This window comes from Gossypium hirsutum, chromosome D10, assembly GCF_007990345.1.
Source record: "Gossypium hirsutum isolate 1008001.06 chromosome D10, Gossypium_hirsutum_v2.1, whole genome shotgun sequence".
NCBI lineage: Eukaryota > Viridiplantae > Streptophyta > Magnoliopsida > Malvales > Malvaceae > Gossypium > Gossypium hirsutum.
Window position 1 is genome coordinate 52,007,107 of NC_053446.1, and position 17,776 is coordinate 52,024,882.

General features: G+C 29.5%; 2 protein-coding genes across 2 annotated transcripts; one reads left to right on the forward strand and one right to left on the reverse strand.

Moving 5' to 3' along the window:
- Positions 1-393: 393 nt before the first annotated feature.
- LOC107915624 (uncharacterized) lies at positions 394-1,192 on the reverse strand. The gene is made up of 2 exons (XM_016844761.1): positions 860-1,192; positions 394-813 (listed from the first exon to the last, which is right to left on the reverse strand). Exons 1-2 carry the CDS (start codon positions 1,190-1,192, stop codon positions 394-396), a joined length of 753 nt encoding a protein of 250 aa, XP_016700250.1.
- A 14,625-nt stretch (positions 1,193-15,817) lies between these two features.
- LOC107915931 (major strawberry allergen Fra a 1.04) lies at positions 15,818-16,733 on the forward strand. The gene is made up of 2 exons (XM_016845116.2): positions 15,818-16,138; positions 16,233-16,733. Exons 1-2 carry the CDS (start codon positions 15,958-15,960, stop codon positions 16,529-16,531), a joined length of 480 nt encoding a protein of 159 aa, XP_016700605.1. The 5' UTR covers positions 15,818-15,957; the 3' UTR covers positions 16,532-16,733.
- The last annotated feature ends 1,043 nt before the right edge of the window (positions 16,734-17,776 follow it).

The window sequence follows — 17,776 nt, forward strand, 5'->3', positions numbered from 1 at the left end:
GACAAAGAGTGAAGAGAACTCCCTCAATGGTATTGATGATTGTCACTAATAAAGGTAATGTCAAACGACCATTTATCATACAAATCGTATCCATCTAGAAAGAAGAGATAATGTTGCCCAGTAATTATATTCAATATTTGATCAAAGAATAACAGCAGGAAATGGTATTTCTACTTTATTTTGCTCGCCTTTCTATCATTCATACAAATTTTCTACTCGTGATGATCCTTAATAGAGTTAGCTCATTATATGTGTATCTTCTTTCTTTAACACATGCCTCACTCATTGAATGTCATTGATGGGATCCATGATCCTTGCTTTTAACTATTGAAACTTGAGTTTCCCAGGATCAAATACTCGAGATTGAATAAAACTCTTTTGTCCCCCGATAGATCATTTTCCAGTATCTAATGACCTTTTCAGATCTATTAAATCTAACTCAAGTAGCTCTTCTCTTGATGGTTTGGGTTGCTTGTACTCATGTGATGTTAGCTCGAATGATTTGAACTGAAATTTTGAACTGAATCCTTTTGAGTTAGGTTCCAAACATGTATCATCCTTATCTTGATGTGGAGAGTCAGATGAAATACCTTCCAATGGGTCATTGTATTCTAATTTTGCAACAACCAGTGAATCTTCCTTGGAGACAGTAAAACAATCTTTAACCTCATCAGGAGATCTTATGGCCTTGAGTACATTAAGAGTCACTTGTTCATCTTGAACTCGCACGGTGAGTTCACTTTTCTGTACATTGATTATCGTCCTACCTGATGCCATGAAAGGCTTTCTTAGGATGATTGGCTGCTTCAAAATCTAGTATAATAAAGTCAGTAGGAAATATGAATTTCTCAACACGTACCAAGACATTCTCGATCTTTCCTTCTGGGTATGCCAAAGATTGATCTGCTAGTTGGAGTGTAACTATAGTCAGCCTGGCCTTACCAATACCTAATCGTCTAAACACAGACGTAGGCATCAAGTTGATACTTGATCCTAGATTACACAAAGCCTTACCACAATAGGATTCTCCAATTTTGCAAGGTATAGTGAAACTTCCTAGATCCTTCAACTTAGGAGGCAACTTGATTTGTAAAAATAGGCTACATTCTGTAGTCAAGGCTACAATTTTAAATTCCCCAAACCTTCTCTTTTTAGACAGAAATTCCTTTATAACTTTCGCATAGTTTGACATTTGCTCCAAAGCTTCCACCAACGGAATGTTGATACATAGTTATTTTAACACATCCAACATTCTCTTAAATTGAGTATTATGTAGTTGCTTATGTCATTGGACTCTTTGAGGATATGGAGGTTGTGGAACTTTGGCTTGGACTGGACAACTCTTCCGAGGTAATATATCTGCATCTAACGAAGGGGTTAGCTTATCAAAATTCACTAGTTTAGATTTTATCTCTTTAGAATTTGTAGAGTCTGGCTTCTCTAGTGTAAGAATTTCAATTGTTGGTTAATTTTCCTCTGTCTTGGGAGGTTCATCTTCAACCTTAACTTCATTGGGTTCCAAAGCCCTTCTACTTCGTAAAGTGACCATTTTGCAATTCTCCTTGCTCAGTTTTCTTAGGTTGTCCATGTCACTGGGCAAAGCTCCTTGTGTTTATTTCGAAATTCGTTGGCTAACTTCCCCATCCAGTTCTTCAAATTTCTCAAAGTTGCATCATTCTTCACCATGTATACTTTTAATAAGTTCTCAATATTATTAGAAGACTCGGCTGGTAGAGGAATTTCTATGTTGCTTGGTATAACACCTTGGGGTTTTCTTCTAAGCTCATTAGCTAACTGTCCCACTTTATTTTCCAAATTCTCCAATGTTGTTGCTTTACCTTGAATCAAGGCATCATTTTTAGCAATGTATGCCTTCAATAAATTCACCACATTATTGGAAGATTCAAGTTGCGGTGGTTTTTTAACTTGTTGATTGAAACCAAGAAGTTGATTTGATCTATGTTGCATGTAATTATTATTCAGTCCAGCTCTTTGGTAGTGGATTGGTGGTTGAGCTGCAACATTATTTAAATTGTTAGTAGTAAACTGTTTCAACATTGAAAAGATAGACGATACCTAAGCTAAGATTGAAGTAAAGGCGTTTACTTCATGCACTTCATCTATTCGTCTTCCTGAAGCTACTTGATTTGTCAGCCACTGGTAATTGTTACTGGCTATTCTCCCAATGATCTCGTAAGCCTCATTATAAGACTTCAACAAAAGAGAACCATCCGCAGAAGCATCTACCACCACCTTGTGTGTGCATTAAGACCATTATAAAATGTTTCCAACTGGATGCAACGTGGAATCCTATGGTAAGGGAATTTACATAGTAGCTCTTTGAATCTTTCTTATGCCTCGTATAGGGACTCATCATCCATCTGCTAAAAAGTGATGATCTCATTCTACAACTTAGCATTTTTGCTAGGTGGGAAATACCTTACCAGAAAGCTTTCAACTAATTCTTGCCAAGCAAAAATTAAATTGGATGGCAATGAATTAAGCCATGCTCGTGTCTGATCTCGCAACGAGTATGAAAAAAACTTCAACCTTAGTGTGTCTTCAGTTGTAGTGGATATCTTGAAGGAATCACTCACCTCCATAAACAATCGAAGGTAAAGATGTGGATCTTCTATGGGCATTCCACTGAATTGGCCTATTGTTTGAAGCATCTGAAACATCACAGGCTTTAATTCAAACTGCAGTGCCTCAATCTTTATTCTCCTAATTCTCAAATTTAGTTTGTTAAAAAGTGGCACGACATACTGTCTTATGGGTTGATCCCTATCATCGACAATAACGATTGGATTTTGAGCATTATATTGGCCTATTGTTTTAAGCATCTGAAACATCACAGGCTTTAATTCAAACTGTAGTGCCTCGATCTCTAGTCTCCTAATTCTCAGATGTAGTTTGTTAAAAACTGGCACGACATGCTGTCTTATGGGTCGATCCCTATCATCGGCAATAACGATTGGATTTTGAGCATTAGCGGCTTTATTCCGTTGAAGTTCCTTTTGATTCTCAAGGTACTTTTTTGCGGCTTGTCTCTAGGCTAATCTTTTTCGTCTTCTTTGTCTAAATGCCCACCCAATTTATAGGTTTATAGGGAGTAAATCAATGATTCGATCTATGCTCATGAAGACCTAAAAGAAAATCACAAAAAATAAAGAACAAAAAAATAGTTAAAAAATAAAAATAAAAAACCAAATTGCAAGAAATAATTTCACAAATAATGATTAAATTAAAAGTCCCCAGCAACGGCGCCAAAAACTTGTACCGCGTAGTTTGAGCAAGTGTACACAGTCGTTATCAAGTAATAAGTAAGTATAAGAGTTATCGTCTCCACAAGGACTGTATATGCTAATCAATATTTTGTAAAAATAAAGTTAACAATTTGGTGAGAAAACCACAATAGTTTTGATTCGTTGATGTTAAGTAAAAATAACTATCTAGATGCAAAATGATCCCTAAATGCAACGTATTCAATAAAATGAACGAGACTGATTTAGCAACAAAATTCACAAGATTACAACAACAACATGAATAGGCTAGAATAATCACATCAATTAACTTAGTTCATTTTCATCATGTTAATAATCTTTCGAAAAATATTTCATGGCAACTCAATCTTTCATGAGTTTAAAACCAAATTAAGTCATTTCGAAATCTTTTACTTAGTAAAACATGTATTTTACTGATCATATTAAACTAAGGGTTTCTTAGAATCCATGTGAAGTAACAGGGATGGGTTAGGTTTCAAACAATTTAATCACATAAACCTAAAAAGTATGCAAGATAATAGAGCTCGTTAAAGTTATTATGAAACTTTAATTTAGTCGGGTTAGGATCTAAATTAAGAAAGCACTTTTGAACTGTTGTGTCCATTAGTCGTCTTCTGGTTAGGATCGCTCCGCTAATTCCGATGCACCCAATCACGTATGAATGAAATACATGCTTGAGTTTAATTGAAAACATGATCGACTGAGCACAACACATCATAACATGATTTAAATAAACTTTATTGAATTGATGCAATCATCCTAGCTAAACAAAATTAAGCTACCATTGTTAATGAAAAAACATTAAAGCAAACATCAAACATGTTGAATAACAAGAACAACAAGAAAGATTAAGGAAGAAAACACTCAGAATAATTTTGGAAATCCTCTAAAATTGATTGTGGTGGCTTCCTCCAATCCTCCTAATTTCTCCTTCACAAGATGCACCTCAAGGTGGCCAGCCAAGAGAGAATTTTCTCAAGGAATTGCTAACTAAATGAAGGGGGAAATGGAGGTTTATGAATGAGAGAAATGAGAGGTTACTGAATGATAAGAGAAAATGAATGATGAATGTTAGGTGAGGGATGAGGGACGATTTAAAATGGGGAATGAAGTTGTGTATTTATAGTGAAGGTTAGTGGATAAGTTTACTAAAGATAGTCTGAAAAATCTCCCCAGTTACTCGTTTGCTTGGCCAGCCACATATATTGGAAGAGGGAGTTGTTTGGTTGCTTGATTTCTGCATGATATCATGTTTGAATCAAGCAAGGGGTGGACGGTTTCTGGGCCAAAGTTTGTGTGCCATTTTCTGATTTGTTTGCAAGTGTAGGGACCTCTAATGAATCTCCCAAAAATGAATTTCTTAGTAGTCCAAATGCCTTTGCTGAATTTGGGTTTGTTCTCCCTTGTTTGGACGGTTTGGTGACCCAATTGCTTACTAGACTTGTCCATCAATTGGTCCATTTTCAATTGGATCAAAAACAACCTCTTCATGACCCATTTTACATGTGTTTGTCGTCCATGTAGAGTGAATTGGGGTATGTCCATGTAACTTTAATTTATGAATAAATCATGCTTAATTTCCTTGGTCTAACTGCATTAAATAATGTCAAGATCAATAAGTAGCCAAAAATAATTAAGTTATGCATAAATTTAATATAAAATATCATAAAATCACTTTCTTCATTAAATGATTCCCATTATTTAAATATAAACAAAATTCACTAAATTAGTGATCAAATACTCGATATTTATATTATTTTTAAGTTAAAAGGTGCTAGATAATATTTTGCTTTGAGGTCCTTCAACTTTAAAGTGTCAAGTTTTTCCTTTTGTTGTTGTGTCAACACTGCTCTAGTTGCTAGTTCTACTATACTTGAATCAACAACATTCCACTACTCCTTGGACCTCAAAAATTTTTCATCAGCATGCACCGATGATCATAATAACCATTAAAACGAGGAATGGATGATTGGAAAAATGTTGCTTAAGATGTCATCATTTCCCTAACAAGTTGTTTTCATTCAAACTGACTTTGATACCAAATGTTAAGTTTGAATTTGAAAACAAAGGCACGAGAAAAAAAATCCTTAAAGAGAAAATTTAGCAAACACTTAGTAGGCACAAAAGAGAAGAAAATTTGATTGCATTTATTTCATAACATTCAACTCTTTTCTAGGGTACATTTAAAAAATGAAATAACGAAAAGAAAACAAATAAAATAGGGACTAAATATACCAAAAAAGGAACTAATAAACCAACTAAGTAGAAACAAACTCCACCTAAGTAGCAACTAACATATTACATAATTTTGAAATAATAAAAAAATCTAAAACATAGTTAACAATGTGGTAAGGTGCAATGGTAAGGTACATTACACTCATAAGGGGAGAACGTACATTTAAACATTGGAGATGACATTGTTGAGAGGGACAATGTAACAACCCGTTTTTGAGTCTGATCGAAACAGTGGTTTCGGGACCACTTAACTGAGTAAAAATATTTATTATATTATTTTTAATAAGTTTTACAGCATGATGGAATTATAGTATAAAAATTTCATTAAGAAATTTTACCGTTTAAATACTTAATTTGATAAAAAGGACTTAATCGTGTAAAATGTAAAAGTAGCATGCTATAAGTTAAGAGTATTTATTTGCTGATAAGTTGAATGAGAGGTCCTTATTATGTTATTGGACCAATGATAGTGGTGCTAGTCATAAATGACCTTAAAATATGTGAATTATGCTTTTATTTCATTAAGGTTAATTTGGTAAAATGATTATTAATATTGAATTAAAGTAAAAAAAAAAACAAAACAGAAAGTGGCAGCCATTTTCTTTCTGCACGATTTTGAAGTTTAGAAAGCCAAATTCATGGCTTTTACATTCGGCCAAGCTTAGATTCTCAATTAGGGTATGGTTTTTATTCCGTTTTTAATAATTTTTACGTTTTTGAGATCGTTGCTTTGTATTCTAGCTAGCCCGTACCTCAATTTCTGAAAACTTTAATGATTTTGAAATGTGCCATTGTTGAATACTAGTATATTTTGAAGTATTATGCTAGATTATTGATGGGTATTGAAATATATATAAGTTTTATAAAGTAAATTTTGACAAAAATGAGCATTAGGGATTTAATTAAAAAATAGAAATATTATGTTAGAAATGTGAAATAAATGAAAATGTGGGCTGATTAGAAGATATATAGTATTCGGCTAAGAATACGTATAAAGAAATTTCGTATATTTTGTGTATTTGTGAATTAGGAACTAAAGTGTCAAAATGTGAAAATATGAGGGCTATTTTGTAAAAATGTCAAAATATATTTATATGGATTGAATTGATTGATTTGGTGAATAAATGAGTTAAATTTAAATTTATATAGATCAAGATAAACAAATTTCGGAACTTGATTGGGGGAAACAAAAGTTAGATGGGTAGACGAAAGTATTCGAGCAAATACGAGGTAAGTTCGTATAGCTAGAATTGAATTATTAAATGATTGTAATTGTCCAAAACTGAATGTATGTAAGTTGAATGAATAATCTATTTGAATTTTAAATTACCGGTATACTATTATATTACTGTTTACATAAATGCAAATGAAATGTTATAAATACTATATACGTTATATTGTTTTGGTATGATAATAGGCACTGAATATGAAATTTTGAGTATTTAAATGTATGTACTAAATTATATTAGATATATATATACATATGAATTGAGAAATTGAGTTATTGATTTTTCATTGCTTAATTGATGAAATTGGTTAATACCGAGCCCGTTTGAACTTTAGAAAATCATTGTATACGAGTGACTTGTCACTAGGGTTACCATTTGGTCGAGCTCCTGCATTTGTTGCCGACTCACCACAACTCATATGAGCTTACCGTTTCAGCTCTACGGAGCTTACCATTTCAGCTCGATAGAGCTTACCGTTTATCAGCTCGGAATGAGCTTACTGATCATGGCTTGAAAGAGCGGAAATGATAATGAATTGACGAATTTCTGATAAATACTCTTATGGTGTATCACCCGTGTATCCCTCGATGTTCTAATAGGTTCAACGAGCATAATTACTGTTACTGATTATATGAATAAGCTATGTAATTATATGGATGAATTATCGTTGATATGTATAAGTTACGATTTATACGAATAAATTTCTGTTATTACTGATGAATTACAGGTTATACGAATAGGAAAGAATTGATATAAATGTTATATAATTTACATGATTTAAAAGTTACATGAAATACATGATTTACATGGATTGTTGTTTTATGAATATATGAATTATAGGGAAGACATGATATATTTAGCTATATGACTAACTCGTGGATGGTGATGTGAATAGACTTTGTGGACAAATGAGTTGATTTTAATTGTTTTAATGCTTAAATGTTAAATTGGTAAATTTTAATTCTATATTATACGGCTTACTAAGCTTAATGCTTACTTCATTCATTTTCTTATGTTCAATAGATTTCGGAAGCTAGCTCGATTTCGGGCGAGGTCGGAGATTTGCTATCACACTATCAAAACGATTTTCGGTACTTTTGGACCTTATGCAATTAATGTAAATATGGCATGTATAGTTAGTTTTGTGTATGAATTTTGGGTTTTGATCAAGCTATGTGATATGGCTTGAGTTGGAAATGTTTAGTTTAGAATAGAAACATTATGTGTTATGTCATTTTGGGTACACTTTGATAAAGGGTATTTTGGTATAATTGAGTATATAAATGCATTGGTTGCAATTTGAAATTTGCAAGAAAGGTTCAATAGTTATAAAGGGGTTATATTCAATTTTTTTTAAAAAAAATGAATGAATGAAGTCAATTAGTAAGAATTTATATGAATTTATGATTATATATGTTTGTCATTTATTTAAGAATTATTGTAAATTATCCAATATATCCAGTAATTCCTTGTAATCCAATTTTGGTGACGGTTTGAGGTTATGGGGTGTTACAGACAACCACGAACCTCAAACATGGACTTTAAAATAGATATGCAAAGTACCAAAAAAAAGTTAGTAATGTTTTGTAAAATTATTTATTTCTTGACTTTAATTATATAGATATTAATATTTTATTTTATTTTGTATAATTTATATAAACATTAAATATACTAATTTCGATATCTAAATTTTTTACAAAAAATATTTTATTATTAAAATAAAATCTACTTACCATTCTATTAAAAGTGATAAATAGTTATATTCTACTTATCTTATTCAACACTTTTTTGTAAAAATTTTTGTATTAATTAAAATTTTAATAAAATTATCAAGTTTATTTAAAAAAAATTAATGTTAAAATTTCTCATTTTTGAAAATTTTCAAATGATTTAACAAACGCACTTGAAGTTAAACTTAAAGTAAATTATACAAATAATCACCTAACTATTAGTGTGTTTTTGTTTTGATTATTTAGGTTTAAAATTTTTATTTTAGTCTTTAACGTTTTTAAATTTTAATATTTTAGTCACTCATCCGATAAATCACTAAGGGAGTGCTGCCTTGGTTGCTTTTCATTAGCATAATTATAATTTTAGCCCTCCAATATTTACAGATTCTATCAATTTGGTCCTAATTCTAAAAAACAAAACAAATTTAAGCCTCAACTTTGCACATTATGTCAATTTAGTTTTGATTCTTCAAAATTAAAAAATTATTTAAAAGTTCATTTTTGATAAAAAAAAATCATAAGATTTTATAAAAAAAATTACAAAATTACAAAAATATTTAAAGATAAATGAATATCTATTTTTCTCATTTTCTAACATAACATTTTTTTTATTAAATAATAGTTTTACAAATGAACAATTTAAGGGAAAACACATGAAGAAGACTTAAACAGATTTAACTCTTCTCTTTTTTCAACATCAACAATCACCATTTTTAGGTTGGGTAAAACATATACATCAAGAATCGATATCTTTAAGTTGTTTCTTAGAACAAGTTTGTTGTGTTTGAGGTTATGTTCAAAGGCGAACATGATTGGGGATTTACAAGTGAGGATGAGGTCTTGGAGATACAGTAAGTGGAAGACCATGCTGATAGCTCCACAATCAGTTCCTAGTTCCATGACATGATGATGGAGGATGTGGAAATCGATGAGTTTAGAGTAAAGGTTATTCGTGTTGATGGTTGTGGGTGAAGACGGTATCCAACACTCAGCAATTTTGGTGAGGACCAAGGAACACGGCTAAACGTATAATAAATAAATTATTATTTATACAATAAAACTAAAAAAAAAAGGAAAACTTTGAATATGATTTATGCCTTGTTTGTTGGTTTTTTAAAAATAATTCATTTATAAAACTATTTCAATAAATAAATTTCATGTTAAGAAAAAAAATGGGTATTCATTTATTTATAATTTGTATGTAGGATGAATTTTTAAATGATTTTTTTATATTTTCAATTTTTTATTTTAAATTTAAAAATTTAATAATCAAGACTAAATTAATATAATGTATAAAGTTGAGGATTAAATTTGTTATTTTTTTAGATTAATACCAAATTGATAGAATATGTGAACATTAAAGGTAAAATTTATTATTATGCTAATGAAAAGTGGTCAGTTAATACTCCATTAATGACTTAACAGATGATTATTTATATATTTACCCTTAAACTTAACTCATTAATTTCACGCGTCATGATTTTACTGGATTTTTTTTATCTCATGACATGCGATGAAAGTTCTAGAAGGTAATTGACTTTATTATTTTTTTAAGCCTTTTTCGGTAATCTGTCTTATCAAATAAGACGCCAGTTTCCATCTTACATGAAAATATAATAATAAAATCAGTTTTTTAATATTTATATATTTTTTCTAATGGATGTTGATTTATATTTTCTAGTGATATAATGTTATTTGTCTTATATATAATGTCAATAAATATTTAAAAAATTATAAAAACTTTCAAAATTTAAAATTTAAAAAAGTTATAGAAAAAATTGAATCTTCTTTATAGCCAAATTCAACTCTTTTTAAAAGTTTAAACAGTCAAAATTTACAAAGTAATACTCAAATTGACAAAAGAGGTGAATATTAAAAATTAAATTTATAATTATATCGAAAATAAATGCATAATAAGAATTTAAGATGATTAAATTTTTTTTAGTATATATCAGTAAAATATAGTTATATAGGAAATTACTGTATACAAAAATAATAATAAAATATATATTTTTTTTAAAAGGAGAGATTGAGTGCAATATTTGACCTATAATTATAAAATTATTATTTTTTAATTGTGAATGAATCAAATGCTAATATTAACCCTATATATATAATAGGTTGTAGTAACAGATGAAAAGAAGTGATAAGTTGGAGGCCAAAGAAATCAACTTAAAATTCTAAACTTGAATCACCAACTAGATCTTTAATTCTATCCATATCTAATACAAAAAATTCAATTCATAAACCAGAAATTAAATCATTAAAACAATATTTAGAAGCACAAAAATTATTATTTTTGAATTTTTATTTTCTAAATCTTACCATGGTTACTCTTTTATTATTTTAAGATTAGAGTAGCATTTTGTCGTATTGACCTGGGAAGCACAAAAATTATTATTTTAGTATGAGAGTAGGAGTAATTTGACAAACATTGATAAAATTCCAATCCAACCTCAAAAATAATTCAATGTGTAATTCTAGAATAAATTTCTTTTTTAAATAAAAATTATGATTTGGTGAGCTCAGTTAAACAACGTTATCTGAATAGTAAATGATAATTTTCACGAACTCTTTCTCCGTAAAACACTGTTCTTGAATGACAAACCCAAATCAAGTCCTCATATGAAACAAAACAATAATAGTCGAGTAAACTTTATATGAACTTGATAATTATGTATTATTCAATTACGTTTTCAGCGGGCTACTTGCTTTCTAGATAGTCCAAGTCTTCCCAAGAATTTCACTCTAATTGTATTTTATTTTGTTCTGTTTTTTTTTCTCACTTATGATTATTGTTAGGATCGACCCGATTAAGCATCAAGTAAAAAAATAGCAGAATAAATTAAGAAATTGAACACATAAATTTAACGTAGAAAAAAACCCTCCAAAGAAGATAAAAAATCATAGGCAAAGATAATTTTACTATAATGGCAAAAGAACGAAGAGTCAAAATATGGAGATAAAAACTAAACCTCGAAAACAAAGAACCCTCGAAAAGTAAACTCAAAATTCTCTAAACGTGTTATGAGCTCTAATCTCTAATGGGTGTATTTCTAAGGTTGCAAAAGAACCTACTTATAGGCTAAATTAGTAGGTCAAATAAACTATGCTAATAAATGTTAAATATATTATACTATTAAATACTAAATCCTCTAGAAAGAAAATATATTTTGTTTAACTTGACTTGCAAGCAATCTCTTACTCTAACAATCTCCACCTTAATATGAATTTTTACAACGCCATCTTTGCCAAAGCCCGCCACGGGCCTATCTTGAACTATGCAGGGAATTAACTGAGTCAAATCTATGCTTAGAAGTTGGAAGACTTCTATCCTTCGACTTGTGCACTGCCAAATCAAAACTAACCCGGGTCTAACTTTCACGAACACAGTGCCCTAACTTTTCAAAACTTACATCCAAAAGAGAACCTCTCTTCAACGAAACGGTCATACATTTTTCCCTCCTATGACCAAGTTGCCTCCGCTCCAAACGAGTTGACTTCCACTTCGTAACGGATGAGGGATGTCTGATTTCACCGGTCATTTTAGAACCTTCCAAAATATAAAGACTGCCAGTTCTTTTACCTTTTAACAAAACGAGAGCTCCACGAGATTCTTTAATGTCGCTCGGGTCGCTGTTGATTCTGCATCCTTTCAAGTCTAAAATGCTCAAGGAGATGATATTCTTTTGTAAATCAAGTACATACCTGACATCTGAGAGTGTCCTAATCGCCCATCATGTACCCTAATTTTAACAGTACCAATACCAATTACCTTACTAGATGAATCGTTTCCCATGCGCACAACTCCACCTTTAACCGAACTGTATGTGGAGAACCATTCTCTATTGGGACACATGTTGAAAAAACATCCCGAATCTAGGATCCACTTGGACGTGAGCTTGGAGTTATTGCTTGTTGACACTAATAAGAAATCACCACCGCTTTCATCAGCCAAATTAGCACTAGCTACATCTTCCTCGTTACTCTCAACAGCTCTTTTATTTCACAATTTATAACAATCTGCTTTGACGTGACCTAACTTTTTACAATAGTGACACCTTTTGTCCCGTTTCTTTGATGCTACCAAAACGGAAGCTCGCCTATCTGCCTTGCTATCCAAACCAAACTCATTCTCGAGTTTGTCTTTACTCAACAAATGACCCTTCACATCTTCGAACGAGAGTTTGTCTTTACCATAAATCAGGGTCTCCCTGAAAGACTTGTATAAAAAGGGTAAAGAGCACAATAATTGCATAGTCTGATCTTCATCGTCAATATGAACCTCAACTTTCTTTAAATCATTTAAAAGAGTAATAAATTGACTGATGTGATCTCTAAGAAGCTCACATTCGTTCATGCGAAACGTAAATAAACGTTGTTTTAACACTAAACGGTTAGCTAAAGACTTAGTCGCATAAAGAGTTTCTAAGCTTTTCCATAAGGCAGATGAGGTCTTCTTTATCAATACCTCCTGCAATACCGTATTTGTGAGGCACAAATGGATTGTAGACAAGGCATTTTCATCAAGCTCTTCCCATTCCGTTTGATTTAGATTATCAGGCTTTTTCCTGATAACAACCTTTTTCAATCCGGTTTGAACTAGAATTGTCATCATCCAAACTTGCCACAAATTGAAAATTGTTTCACCATCGAACTTCTCAATTTCAAACCTTGTTGCTGCCATCTCTAAACGGCCTGATCTATAAAAATTAAACTAGCTCTGATACCACTTGTTAGAATCGAGCGGATTAAGCAACAAGTAAACAAATAGTGGAATAAATTGAGGAATTGATCACACAAATTTAACGTGGAAAAACTCCTCCAAAGAGGATAAAAACCACGGGCAAAAATAATTTTACTATAATGACAATAGAACAAAGAGTACAAAAGATGGAAATAAAAACTAAACTCTGAAAATTCGAAAATAAATAACCCTCAAAACGTAAATACAAAATTCTCTAAATGTGTTATGAGTTTTAATCTCTAATGGGTGTATTTTCTAAGGTTGCAAAAGAACCTATTTATAGGTTAAATTAGTAGGTCAAATAAACTATGCTAATAAATACTAAATATATTATACTAATAAATACTAAATCTTCTAGAAAGAAAATATATTTTGTTTAACTTAACTTATAAGCAATTTCTTAGAATTTGAGTCGCATAACTCTAACAATTATAAACTAAAAAAATCAAAGTTCAAAGTTGTCTTTGTCTTGTAATACTGAAAATTTAACAATCTGATTTGATGTTTAACGATATTGATTAAAATGATATTTTAATATATATATAGTCCAATTTATTTTTTAATCTAATAAAAGAAATTAAATAATTTTTAACCAGTGCTTGATAAAAACCGTCTACCAAATCAAAATTAATTGAAGGGTTAATATATATTTTTGTCATCCAACTTGGTGATTTGTATCTGACTATTATTATTTTTATTAAATTAGTATTTAGACTTTAATTCCGTTACATGTTAATACTTTAAGTTGTTACAATTGTTAAAGTAACACCGGTGACAGATAATATGAGGATATATAATAGCCTCACATTTTAACATATAATAAAAATAAAAAATAAAAATATTTAAAAATATATCAAATTTATAAAAATTATAAATTTGTTTCTCATATGGGCATGAATCTGGACAATCATTTGATTAAATTCATTTTAGATACGTTTTTTAGTATTTTTTATACATTTTTAATGTTTTATAACATATAATGTTTTTATATTATTATTTAGAAAATAAAAAATAAAAAATAAAAATTATATTTAAAAATATAATTGTAATTTTACATCTCCAGATTTAGTCCAGTCATTTTCTTAATAATTTTATGTATTTTTAATTTTGTAAAATATATCCAATTTTTATTTATTATATTTTAAATTTAAATTATATAAAATCTAAAAATATTAACGAAATTTAAATTTAAAAATAAAAAATAAATATTATTTTATGTTAAATTGAACCTGGACAAATGGTTACCTAAATACAAATGAACTGGAGCAATCAATTGTCCAGATTCTTTTTAAATTTTTTTTATTAATTTTATATTTTTTATTTTCATAAAATATTAGATTTTATATTATTGTTTTGAAATAAAACTATTTAAAATATATAAATTTATAAAAAATATAAATATAATTTCACATCGGAATGAATATAGCCAAATTCATTCCGAACATGATTTTTAATAAATTCGTATATATTAAATTTTTTATAGCATATATGGTTTTTTTATATTATTATATTATTTTTAAATTTAAATTATATAAAATCTAATAAAATATTCAACGATATATGATTTTATAAACAAAAATTATAAATATTATTTTATGTTAGAATGGACTTGAAAAAATGATTGTTTGGATGCAAATCAATCAAACAATAGAATGTCTAGTTTATTCTAGAAAATTTTAGTAACTTTATATATTTTAATTTTTTCATAAAATAGTAGATATAGATATTTTAGAAAACATATTATTTTACCTCAGATTTTATAAAATTTGAAAATTTATAAAATATATAAAAAATCAGATTTTATATATTATTAATTTAAAATTAATAATATAAACATATGATATTTTATGAAAAAAATAAAAATATATAAAAGTACTAAAAATACAAGTTTGAAATGAATTTGGACAATTTGGTGTCCTAATTCAACTGAAAAATGGACAATCATTTGTCTAGATTCATTTCGGCTTGAAATAATATTTATATAATTTTGTAAATATATATTTAATTTCAAAATGATAATAAAACAGTCTTGATATATTATTAAAAAATTAAAAAAATATAAAAAAATACTAAAAAAAGAATATTTAGAATGAACTTGAACAAATAGTTGTTCAAATTCAAATGAATTTGGACAACATTTGTCTAGGTTGATTTTCTCTGTGGAAAGAATTATAATTTTTTTTAAAATTTTAATATTTTTAAAATTTCTGTCATATGTGCCATGTTATTAATTATCAGTGCCACATTAGCACATTTTAATTACGTTACGATTGAGATACCAAATTATATGATGAAATTAAAATTTGGATACCAGATTTGAAGAGCCAAAAATTATATTAACCATTGAATCCTATTTTCTTTCAATCATATTTCATTATTCTCTATAATATATATATATATATAATATGTTAAGCATGTTTGAAAAACAAAAAAGTCAAGCATATAAAAAATAATAATGAACAAGCTGTAACTATAACTGAAAAGAGTGGGATATTATTAAGAAATTATGGGATGCAATTTTTGACTAATATAAACTCAATGAAAATTAATAACAATATTAGAAATAAATCTAGTTAAAAATTGAAAAAAGTTAAGTTCATAAGCTTCAAGTTCAGTCTATAAATACCATCTTGCATCTAATTTCTTTTCGCACCTCAAAACACTCTATCCATTTTTCTCTCCTTATAACTTGAAAAAAGAAAACCCTTCAAACTCCCAAGTAATTAAGAATCATGGGTGTTATCACTTATGACTTTGAGGTAACTTCCCCAATCTCTCCAGCTAGGCTTTTCAAAGCCCTTGTTCTTGAAGGTGATAAGGTTTATCCCAGAGCTGCCCCTCATGCAATCAAGAGTGTTGAGCTCCAAGAAGATGGTAAGCTCGGAAGTATCGTGAAGATAAACTTTGTTGAAGGTTAGTCCTTTAATTAATTTTCACTTTCTTTTATCCTTTTTTTTAACATATGTTCGATACGGGTATGCTTGATAGGCGTATTTTATTTGGTTAGGCCTTCCATTCCAGTATGTGAAGCACAAGATTGAAGGACATGACAAAGACAATTTTTCATACAACTACAGTTTGATCGAAGGTGGACCTTTGGGGGACAAGATTGAGAAAATCAGCTACGAGAATAAGTTCGTGGCAGCTGCAGATGGAGAAACCGTTTGCAAGAGCTTAATGAAATTTTACACCGTTGGCGACTATGTAATCACTGAAGATGAAATCAAAGCTCACATTGGAAGGACCGAGGGAGTTTACAAAGCTATTGAAGCTTACCTCTTAGCTAATCCTCATGTTTGCAACTAATATATAAGTTGGTATGATTTTGATTTTTTTTATGTCTTAAAGCCTAAATTATCTTTTGATTGAACTAATAAGAGTGGTGATGATCAAGCTTTGATCATCTATATTTTCAACATAGTGAAAGAATTTTTGTTGTATCATCTTTGACCTGTATAATGAAATGCAAAAATGAGAAAGGGTTATATCTGGTATAATTTTAGAAATATTCTGCAATGTACTTTCATATAACACGGATCGGTTAACTCCAAATCCAATGTTGAAGTTAGATTGCATTGTGAACACCACAAGTGAATTAATCCATAAACGGATTTAGGATCTATTCTACTTAGGTCCTATTCAATGTACTATTAGTCCAGTCAATGACATATATGTCTATCTTCTAGGAGTCATCCAATTTGATGCCTAAGACAAAACATCTTCCCAATTGAACTTGATAGATGACATATTAGTCTTTCAATTAGTTTGCCCATTTCCGATTAGACAAAGGATATGTTTAGGTTCATCTACTAATACAAACTATCTTTCCGTATTACAATCCAACCACATAATACCGCTTAATATTAGTTAAACATTAGATAATCAGTGTAACACCCCAAACCCGACCTAGATGTTACTGCTAGATCTGGAGATGTTACCGTACATCGATTCAAAATCCCGAATTTGTATGTTTTGTAAAACATCGTAAACTCTATTTACACAAAAACCCGATTTATTTGAAAGCATATCTTACTTAGTTGTTTTATTGAAAACGTTGTTTGTTTACATTTTTCTAAAAATGTATAATTTTGCAGCGGAAATTCTTAGAAAGTTAAATTTTGGAAGGCATAGTTTGTTATTTCGAATTTCATTGTTTTTCATAAAAATGAACATTGTTGATAAAACGTTTAAACAACATCATGCGAAAAATGAAAATGAAGTTCAAAACCAAAACAATCCAAAATGTCTAAATAGTCCAAAATTTAAAAAAACCTCTCATACCCAAATTTAAATAAATTAAATTTATGAAAAGATTATTATAACCGAGCTCCCGTCGCACCGACCCACCTAAATATGAAGATTACCTGAAAGTGACAGACAACAAAGAGTGAGTTTTTGTAACTCAGTGTGTAACAAATCATACAGAGGTTAATCAATTATAAATTTATGTATATATCAGAAATAAAGTTTTTTAGAATATAACAAATGCATAAATATAATCCTACCCCTATCCACTACACACCATCTTCGACCATCCCAACACACCATATG